The sequence below is a fragment of the Callorhinchus milii genome, unplaced genomic scaffold, assembly GCF_018977255.1.
Source record: "Callorhinchus milii isolate IMCB2004 unplaced genomic scaffold, IMCB_Cmil_1.0 Scaffold11, whole genome shotgun sequence".
In the NCBI taxonomy this organism is placed as follows: Eukaryota; Metazoa; Chordata; class Chondrichthyes; order Chimaeriformes; family Callorhinchidae; genus Callorhinchus; species Callorhinchus milii.
In genome coordinates, this window is record NW_024704752.1 from 794825 (window position 1) to 806204 (window position 11380).

An 11380-nucleotide genomic window follows, 5' to 3' on the forward strand; every position below is an offset into this window, starting at 1 on the left:
TGAAAGGCGCTCTATAAATGGAATCTTGTTGTTGTTGTTAATAGAAGTTTTCAAAATTATGAGGGTATTCAATAGGGTGAACAAAGAGAAACTTCCCACTGGCGGGTGGGTCGGTAACCCGAGGTCACTGATTTAAAATAGTTGTTCAAAGAAACAGAGGGGCGGTGAGGAGAAATGTTTTCACAGAGTGAGTTGTTGGGATCTGCCTGAAAGTGTGGCGGAAGCCGTATCAATAACAACTTTTAAGAGAGAAGTAGATAATATTTAGGGAGGACAAGTTTGCAGGGCTATGGGGAGAGAGCGGGGGGATGGGGTTAATTTGGAAGCTCTTTTAAAACAGCCATTACACATTTTTATGATACTAATGCATAAGGCATAGAGAAACTTCATTCATATTAATTAGTTGGTTGCTTATGTCACGTATTTTATTTAACAAGAGTATTCCTTATCATAACTGTCTACGGTGCTGTTAGTTGGTGCCAAAGAAGACGAGAGCCATACATTAGGGATTTCACCGTATTAAAGGCAGAAGAGTGCAGGTGGAATATGGTTGAAAGCCCCAATCATGGCTACAGGAGCTGAGGGATTAGTTACTGTTTCCATCCTCAGGTCCGTTATTGCCCCTGGGATTCTCACAATGTATTTACACTTTATATTTGGGATCGGAAAGGGAGCTAATCCCACAAGTGGTTACTGTTTGATACACTATATATACAAACAGATTCAGCCCCACGTACAATATACAGCACAGTTTCATGCTGACAAGGGATCAGCAGAGGTTACCGAGAAGCTCTGTGATGTTCAGCCCATATGTGTGGCTGCTCATTGCTTGTTGTGTTTGGGGATCCCAGGGAAAGCATTGCAGGCTCCAAGGCAAGTTCAATCTATCGGAAATATCCAAAGATGGCGATATCGTTCTAGGAGGTATCTTCAATGTACACGTTGATCACTTTGAACAAATGAATACGTTTGTTACTGCTCCAGAAGAAACAAAATGCAAAAGGTGAGCTCAGTAATGTTAGGGACCATCGTATGATCAGACTTTAATGTAAGCACAGGTAATAAATCCTCCTTGGTTCTATTTTAATGAAAGTTGTATATTTAATAAAATTGAACACCATTCATGTGTCAGTGATCTATTATTACAAAATAGTGAGAAGTGCTCATCAATTATACACATCATTTGTTGACTAGAAAGATTACACATTTATTTAAACTGCAAGCCAAAGTATTGTTTAGTACATAATATGCATGGATGGTTTTCTGTTTCCTCTTTTAAGTAAAATGCACTGGCTTCATGGGTTGATTAATATGTTCTTATCTACTAAAATAAGAACAATTTGCATTACTGAGAAGCTCTGTGATATACAGACTATATGTGGGGCTGCTCATTGCCCATTGTGTGTGGGATTCACAGGGAAAGGATTTGAGGCTCAAATTCAATCTGTTTAAAATACCCATATTTGAGGCAGGGCAGTATCTTGAAGTGCTTAGCAATGGCTTAGCGTGACCCCAAAGGCTTTTAGATGTTCTTTATGTCACAGTCAAACGCCACATTTATTATTATTATTGAATGCATTTGGCCCAATGGAAAGTAATATTACTTACATTTAAAACAGTGCCTTTCACTCGAGAGGACGTCTCAAAGTGCTTCACAGGATTTACTGAAAAGTGTAATGATTGTGGTCTCACAGGCCCATCTTGTTCAAAAAGCAGCTTATTGAAGCTGACATGCAATATACAGGACTCTGATATAACTGCAACATTAATGGTGGATTTCTCGTTCAGTTTGGATTTTAGAGCCTTCCGTCTGGTCAATACGATGATGTTTGCAATAGAGGAAATAAACCAGAACCCGGCACTGCTTCCTGATATTACTCTGGGATATAAGATTTATGATGACTGCGGATCTTCCAATATTGCCACTAAAGTAGCACTGAGCCTTGTGAACGGTCAAGGAGCAACAGAGGATGACCATAACTGTGAAGGGCCTCCTAATGTCCCAGCTCTTGTTGGTGGTGATGGATCCTCAGACTCCATAGCTGTTGCAAGGTCAATTGGTCCATTCAGAATCCCAATGGTACGTCATCACATTCATATTGGTGCAAATATCGGAGTCCTGTTAGAGCACTCGCTTTGCAAGCAAGACACCTGGGTTCAATTCCAGGCAGGGCGAAACCTTGGACAAGTTTCCCTCCTCCACATACCTAATAATAATCCCTCGAAAAAAAAAGAACAATAATAAATTGGTCATTTTCATTCTACGGCTGTTTGTGGGACACTGCTGTGAGCAATTGGCTGCCGCGTTTCACCGACAAATATACGGTCAATTCACTTTACAGCATATTCTGTGAAGCTTTCTGGAACGTTTAGAAGATGTGAAAAGCACTATATCAAATGCAAGGATTATTATTACTATTATTATTAAGTCAGTTATCCTCCAAGAAGAAAATAAATATTTAACATTTCGCAAACATTTAAATCTAAAACCAATACGAATATTGTGGATTAAATATATGTTATGTATTCACGTCGGTTATTTGTTAAACATTCCAGTAATAAATGGAAATTTTTCTATTCTTCTTAATTTACTTATACATTGTTGTAGCTCCAACCCTCCCCACCCGTCGTCTCCCTCAAAAAAAAATGATGGCTTCTTATTTAAGGAAGCCTTAGTTCATGATTAACTATGCTGGAATGGTTGAGATTGGAAACTATAATACTCATCAAACATATGTTTTTATTCTGATCCTGACTGTTTTCTGTCTAAATCTCTAATTAACTGCAGGTCAGTTACTTCTCCACCTGCGTCTGTCTCAGTGACAGGAACGAATTTCCCACATTTTACAGAACTATACCCAGTGACTACCATCAGTCCAAGGCTTTAGCTCAAATCATTAAGAAGTTTGGATGGACGTGGATTGGGACTATCAGAAGCAACAATGACTATGGTAACTTTGGAATGCAGGCATTTGTAGACATTGCGCAGGAACTTGGCATTTGCATTGCCTTCTCGGAATCATTTTATAGAACAGATCCACTTGAAAAGATAAGAAAAATTGTAAATATAATGAAATCATCTACAACTAAAGTGATCGTGGCTTTTGCTGCCTCAGGGGAAATGCGGATATTATTCAAAGAAATTATACGACAAACCGTAACTGGAATTCAATGGATAGGAACTGAGGCCTGGATAACAGCACAGATTATTTCTCCAGATGAGAGCGCAAGATTTCTCACTGGGACAATTGGCCTTTCTATTCCTTTGTTGGAAGTGAAAGGATTGAGAGAATTTCTGCTTAAAATTCATCCTTCTGGGTTTCCCGGAAATAGTTTAGTGAAGGAGTTTTGGGAAACTGCGTTCCAATGTATTTTCTGGTCAGGAAACACAAGCCAAATAACTGCAGCATCTACATTGCAACAATGCACCGGCCAAGAAAAACTATCAGCTCTGCACAATGCATATTCTGAGGTATCTGTGGATGGAAGTTCCTACAATGTATATAAAGCAGTGTACGCTGTGGCTCATGCACTTCACAATATGATCTCGTGTGAGAAAGGAAAAGGACCATTTATGAACAACACCTGTGCACATGTATCCAATCTTCAACCATGGCAGGTAAGGAAATGTTTAATGTTTATTGCATTCAAATGTTTAGTCAAAGGAGAATAATTTGCATGTTTCACACAGCATTTAACTTGACCTTCACCTATCAGAAGATATCACTCAGAAATATGCTTTGAAAAAAGGTCTTCAAAAGTTTGATGAGAGATATGACATTATAACCAATAAACCATGTATTTTATATTTTTGCAAAGTTACTTCATTACCTACAGTCAGTGAATTTCACAACGACATCCGGCGACAGCGTTTATTTTGATGAAAATGGAGATCCAGTGGCTACGTACGACTTGTTAAACTGGGGAATCAATTCGAGAGGCGCTGCTGAAATTCGTGTTATTGGCTTCTACGATGGCTCTGCTTCTCCTGGTCATGAACTCACTTTGGATGAGGAGGCTATTGTGTGGAGCAGTCGTCAAAAAACGGTATATAATTCTTGTTAGTTTAGATTAAAATTGAAATCTGGAATCGAAATGAAAATAATTTAAAAATTGTAAAAAAAGTAGGAATGACGAAAAGCATCCAATGTGCATACTAGACGTCAAATTGACTACTAATCTTATTGTATATCTCATCCGTTTATTAAATTATTTTCCCTCATTTCCGAACCCTACGCTAAACAAATAGGAAAGAAATTTCAAATATTAAACACCTGATAAGAACATAAGAACAAAAGAATTAGGAGCAGGAGTAGGCTATTTGGCACCACGAGCCCTGCCCTGCCATTCAATAAGATCATGGCTGATCTATTCTAACTCCACCTACCCGCCTTATCCCCATATCCCTTAATCCTTTGTACACAAGAATAAAACGCTGATAAATGTGTCCAGAGTTCTCCTTTAGGCTTTGGATTTCTTGGACATGAAAAGGAATGGGCTTTTTTTCTAACTCATTAACAAACTGCAGTAGCAATTAATGCGTTGGACATGTGTTAAAACCTCCACATTATCAGCTGTCTCCACAACTATCTCTCCCCATTCCCGTGACGCGACACTGACCTGCAAAGCAGGACCGAGAGGCAGAGGAATCTTCATAGTAGGCATCTCTTTCCAATGGCCCCTAACAGCAGTTACCGCCATTAAGCAATGTAAGAAGATGTCCCGTGTGTGTCTTCTATTCCTTGTAATCAAGAACAGACCGAGTTGGGAGTACAGCTGCTGGGATTCCGGGTTGAGGAGCACATGGTTACATGTCAAGGGCATTGTACCAGCTTCATTGGTGTGGGGAGAGCCACGTTGCTCCTGAAGATAGGCATCTCAAAATGGTGGAAGTACTGCTCAATGTGCAAGGTGTAGAAGCTGAAGGCATTTGTACATTTTAGGTTAGTTTTACCCTTCTGGTGATGTGTTGCTGTAATAGTAATCCACATTGTGCAGCACCTGAGATGTTTCTGGAATCGTTATCCAATTAGCAATGTGTTCACATCCGATGTCTAATGACCAATGACTGATTTTACTGCCTGGAGAGAGGTAAATGGAGTGTACTTGAGTTTGAGTTGCGTCCAAGGCAACATTGCAGCCAATCGAAGATTGGAGTCGACTCTGTGTGGCTGTCCAGGTAGATCAGTGCGTGTCAGGCAATTACAAGGCACCAAGAGGAGAAAGTTACAGGAACCTTTAGCACTAGTTAACTTCCAGAACATTTGTTTTAAATACCTGTATGCTGGCACTATAGTATTCGACAATGTTCATTTCTACACTTAGGTTCCACGTGCGGTTTGCAGTGAAAGCTGTGTTCCTGGAACAAGAAAAGTTGCCAGAAAAGGCCAACCCGTGTGTTGCTTTGACTGTACAGAATGTGCTGAGGGAGAAATCAGCAACATCACAGGTGAGTGTAAAATTCCTCTTCCTATTTACAACAACTTGGCCTCCACACAGCGTAGCGTCTCAGAGCGCTTAACTGTGGCGGAGCCTGACTCTGAGCCGGGGGTGGGCGGAGATAGCTGTCAGCACTGGAGAAACATGAAAGACGGGAGAGAGGGGGTGAGGTGGAAGGATTGAGGAAGAGTGTTCCAGAGTTTAGAGGAGTAGCAGCTGAAAGCACAACGTCCAATGGTGGGGCAGTGGGTGTGGGGGTTGAGCAGGAGGCTGGTGCCAGTCGATTGGGGAGTGAGGGGGTCGGAAATGTAGGGAATTGCCAGGGAGTGAATGGATATGAACACGAGAGTGAGATCTTGACGTTGATCCGTTCGGTGATGGGGAGCCAGTGGAGCCTGGGGCAGAACTGGTGAGATGTGGAGATTGGTCCGGCTCCGTATGCGGGCAGCAGACTTTTGAATCAGCTGATCTTGTGAATGGTGGAGCTGGGGAGACAGGAGAAGTGTTTTGGAGCAATCTAACCTGGAAGTGACAAACACATGCACGAGGATTTTGGCTGCATTTCGGTAAGGTACGGTCGGAAGTGGGCAATATGGCAGAGGTGGAAGCAATCGGTTTTGATCAGGGACCTAATGTGGGGGAGGATGGACAGTTGGGGGTGGAACTGGACGCCGAGGTTGCGCACTGGTACAGTGAGTCTGAGGAAGAGCCCAGGAAGGCTGAGGAATTGAGATCCACAGGAGATTTTCGAAAACTTCCTTTAGTAATATTCATGCCATACTTACTGAATTATCGTACCTTTCCCAGATTCCACAGACTGCATTAAATGCCCTGAACAATATTGGCCCAATCAGCAGAGAGATCGTTGCCTACCAAAGGAAATAGAGTTCCTCTCCTTTACCGAAATGCTGGGAGGTGTATTGCTGACATTGGCTCTGGTGGGAGTGAGCACCACAATAAGTATTGCCTTTGTCTTCTTCACACACAGAGACACTCCTATTGTTAAAGCCAACAATTCTGAGCTCAGCTATCTGCTTCTCTTTGCATTAACGCTGTGTTTTCTGTGCTCAGTGACTTTCATTGGCGAGCCCTCAGTCTGGGCTTGCATGTTGTGCCACACAGCATTCGCTATCGCTTTTGTTCTCTGTATTTCCTGTATTTTGATTAAAACAATCCTTGTGATTCTGGCGTTTAAGGCAACTCTTCCAAACAACAACATGGCCAAATTGTTCGGGCCTGCTCAGCAGCGTTGGAGTGTATTCCTCCTTACCTCTGTTCAGTGCCTGATATGTACTCTCTGGTTAACTATATCACACCCATTTCCCATGAGAAACACAGAATATTACAGAGAGATTATCATTCTGGAATGTGACCTGGGCTCTGTGAGCGCCTTTTATTCTATGGCGGGATATATTGCTTTCCTGGCCGGAGTGAGCTTTGTGCTGGCTTTTCTAGCTCGGAAATTACCTGATAACTTTAATGAGGCTCAATGTATAACCTTTAGCATGCTCATCTTTTGTGCTGTTTGGATCACTTTTATACCAGTTTACATCAGCTCTCCTGGGAAATACACCGTTGCTGTCGAAGTCTTTGCTATTTTAGCCTCGAGTTTTGGGTTATTGTTTTGTATTTTTGTTCCTAAGTGTTACATTATTTTGGTAAAACCTGAAATGAATACCAAAAAACACTTGATGGGCAAAGTGTCCAATTGAAAAACTAGCTGCCTAGATATGTAAGATGCAGCTAAAAGTAAACATAATATAAGTGCAGGTTAGTTTTACTGAAATGTAACAGGAAACTAACTAAAGTACATGTAAACTGTCTAATGTTTAGTCGTTTTGTGCATGGTGACATGGAATTTTTAAGTGTCACTTTACATGTTTTATATTCTCTCCCAATAAATTATTTATGTTCAACATTGATACCTGATTTTATTGTTACCTGCAATTAATTTATTTACAGATGTTACACTTGTATTGCTGCAATCAAACTTCCCTTTGATTTATTCTCTTAATTTCCAATAGCATTGTTGTCCTTTACTGATTCAGCCCAACACTGGACACAATCCACCTCAACTCTCTCAATTCCTTCTCACATGCATTTGCCATTGTAACCAATAATCCACGACACTATAGACACTATAAGCAATTAAGCAGTAAGTAAGTAAGTAAATAAATAAATGAATAAGTAGCCTCGAGTTGTGGGTTATTGTTTTGTATTTGTTTTGTATATTTGTTTTATTTTTGTTCCTAAATGTTACATTATTTTGATAAAACCTGAAATGAATACTAAAAAACACTTGATGGGCAAAGTACCTGCAAACGAATAAGCACTGCCCATCACGGATATATGATCGTGTGCAGCAGAATGTAAACATATCATGTGTTCATTAAATGCAAAATGAAAATAACCATGTAAATTGTTTCATATATATACACTCGTATACGGTATTGTTCATGGTAGGATTTCCAAAATAATAAAATAATTGGAGTTTGATCACAAGACATTTAATGTTACATTCGAGCCAACACTTTCAGGTGAGACACCGACAGATATACAACTTGTGCGATATGCGCATATTGGCGGGATGCTCCTCAATGACAGAGCAAATGTCCACGTGTGCATTACATACCAGTGTGTGTGTGCATTGTATACACCGTGTTAGACAGCATTGCCTTCCCCGTTTGGTATCCGGAGACCACTCACATATGTTCACACCGTTTGGAGACACAATTATATTCCATGTATAGCGTCTCCCAATTACACCCGAAAAAAGGAAGCAATAGCCACAATGCAATGCATAACAACGCCCCTTGTGGAGCGATGAGATTTTGCAGCTCCATTGTGGGAGTCGGTGGTGGGGGGTTACCCGGGGTCCCCACCTCACGGTCCCAGTACCTTTATCCACAAGGCAAGTCACGCTCAACCTCTTTGGTGCACATGTGGAAACCCATCACCATCCTGAACAATATCCAAACCAAACTGAGATTGGTGTATATCCACCTACACTGGAAATACTAGAGAAAAGATTGTTGGAATGCAATGAGCGCTCTCTGTCTGGGGGGAAGCATCCTGCTGACCTTGCTTACAGATGCAATTTGGCCAGAGCCAAGGCTTGGGGACACCAGAGTGCACGTTGCGGTAACTGCTGGTCTCTAACCAGTTAAAACCACATAGCTTGCTATTGGTATTGCTGTCTGCCACCCCCCTGCCCCATTCACATTTCTGCCCCTTCTACACCCCACACTCCGCTACGTCTGTATCAATCTTACTTTCCCACCTCCCTCCGTGCCTTTTCTCTCTCCTGGATCCCATCACTGCCTCCCTCTGCTCCAGTTTGGGCATCCCCTGTGAGGCCCATCATGGCTCTAAATGATGGTTGTCCCAAAGCAAACACCCCAACTTCCCCATCACCCACTCTCCATCCATCACCTACTCCAATAACCCCTAAGCTGCCTCCATCCTCATCTCTAATGCCAAGTGGAAGGTGGTTCTATACTTCTTTGTGTCACCAATGAAATATTTGCTTGGCTCCATCCTCCTCCCTTATGGTCCCTTCCGCAACAACAAATTATATTCGTATAGCGCCTTTCAAGTCAGGCAGACATCCCAAGTCACTTCTTCCTCCTCAAAAATCCCACCCTTGACCCCTCCAACCTCGCAATCTACCGAACCATTTCCAACCTGGTCTTCCTTTCCAAAGCTCTGGAACGTGCTCTCACCTCGTCCTCCACTCCCTCTTCGAGCCCCTCCAGCCTGATTTCTCTTCTGCTCTTAGCACAGAGACAGCACTTGTCAAGTGCTGTTTGTTTGGATACAACAACAACAACAAGATTCCATTTATAGAGCGCCTTTCACGTCAGGAGGATGTCCCAAGGCGCTGTACAGTTGGGTCAGGACCCGAGCAAGGGGGAAATGGTCAGGGTGAGGGGAGGGGAGGGAGGGAGCGAGGAGGGGGTAGAGAGTCGAGAGGAGAGCTGAAGGCACGGTCAAAGAGATAGGTCTTGAGACCGGCCTTGAAGGAGGAAAGGGAGGAAGCGGCGAAGGCACTGGGGGATGGAGTTCCAGAGCCTCGGGGCTGAGAGGCTGAAGGCCCGGCCACCGATGGTAGGGCGGTTGGGGCGGGGGATGTGGAGCAGACCGGAGCCAAAGGAACGGAGGGTATGGGCAGGGAGGTAGGGGGATAGGAGGTCGTAGAGGTAGGAGGGAGCAAGGCCGTGAATGGCCTTGTAGGCGAGGATGAGGATCTTGAATTTGATCCTCTGGGGGATGGGGAGCCAGTGGAGGCGAGCGAGGGCGAGGGCGAGGGTGAGGGCGGGAGTGATGTGGTCCCGAAGCCTGGTGCGGGACAGTACACGAGCTGCAGAGTTCTGAATGACCTGCAGTGTGGAGGGAGGTGCCGGGAAGGCCGGCGAGGAGAGAGTTCCCATAGTCCAGCCTTGAGGTGATAAAGGCGTGGACCAGAGTTTGAGCCGCGTGAGGGGTGAGGTAGTGCCGTAGTCTGGTGACATTCCGGAGGTGATGGAAGGCAGTGCCAGTTGTGGTGCGGATATGAGGGTGAAAGGACAGCTCAGGGTCGAACAGAACCCCGAGGTTCCTGATTGCTTTGAGAGGTGGAGAGTGCAGCCTTGGATGCTGATGCTGTCAGCGCCTGAGGTGCGGAGGCGCTGACACGAGGCCAATCATGAGGACCTCAGTTTTACGCACTTTGAGCTGAAGAACGTTGTCTCTCGTCCAAGACTCGATGTCGGACAGGCAGCTGACAGGACATTGGTGGTCGTGGAGTTGAGGGTAGAGGATGGTTCAGCATGGTGATGGGTTTCCACATGACAGCACCCTGTCTCTTTGATCAGGTCTGCATCTGTCTCCCCATCCTCTGGACCACTACACCGCATTCACAGAGTTGACCACTCCATCCTCATCCATTGCCGCTCCTCCTTCATCCACCTCATTCAGATCGCACTAGTTTGAGTCTTACCTACACAAATCTACTTCTCCTCCTCCAGCTGAGAATCCAGATCTGCCAATGTTCTCTCGGCTTGTAAGGTAAGGCCTGGGTGAGCAAAAACTTCCAACAACAAAATGTTGACAAGACGGAAGCCATACTCATTGGCTTCCATCAACGACTTCTATCCTGTGGCTCTGACCTCCTCAACCTTCCTGGCCTATCCCTCAAACTTACCGAACCAGTGCGCAACCTCGGCATCAGGTTCGACACACAGCTATTCTTCCTTACCCACATCCGGTCCCTGACCAGGACAGCCTTCCTCCACCTCCACCACATTGCCCACCTCTTACCGTACCTTATCCCAGACGCAGAGGCTTGATTCTGATATTCTGTTGGCAAATAGGTCAGCTTGGAGCCAGTTCAGTTCTAAACCCCGCTTACCCCCACCCCCCGCCATCCACCCCCACCCCCAGCGAAATACGGCAGTGAATTGTGCACAGCAGTGTCCCACGAACAGGCATGGATTGAAGTTACCGATTTATTTTAAAAGGAATTATTATCTCTGGAAAAACGATCCGCCAATCCACTAACAACTGGGTTCCTATTTACTGCGAGGCAAATGGTGGCGTGTGGAGTAAGGAAACTTGCCCAACATTTCGCCCTGCCGGGAATCTAACCCAGGTCTCTCGTCTGCGAGGGGAGTGCTCTAACCACTGAGCTACAGGACTGCACATAACAAAGGATAGTATTACTTAAGGTTTGCTACTGTCAGATGAGATTCTGTAGCTCAGTGGTTAGAGCACTCGCTTTGTAAGTGAGAGACCTGAGTTCAATTCCAGGCAGAGGGCGAAACCTTGGGCAAGTTTCCTTACTCCACACAGAGCCTAATAATAATCCCTCCAAAACCCAAAACAATAATAAATTGGTCATTTTCAATCCACGACTGTTTGTGGGACATTGCTGTGCGCAATTGGCTGCTGCGTTCACCCACAA

The 11380-nt window shown here is 44.1% G+C and overlaps 1 protein-coding gene across 1 annotated transcript; it reads left to right on the forward strand.

Annotated features, from left to right (window-relative positions):
• The first annotated feature begins 1795 nt into the window (after window positions 1-1795).
• On the forward strand, window positions 1796-7151 carry LOC103172941 (extracellular calcium-sensing receptor-like). The gene is made up of 5 exons (XM_042339172.1): window positions 1796-2080; window positions 2789-3619; window positions 3820-4047; window positions 5326-5449; window positions 6247-7151. The coding sequence occupies exons 1-5, from the start codon at window positions 1823-1825 to the stop codon at window positions 7149-7151; spliced, it is 2346 nt and encodes a 781-aa protein (XP_042195106.1). The 5' UTR covers window positions 1796-1822.
• Window positions 7152-11380: the final 4229 nt, after the last annotated feature.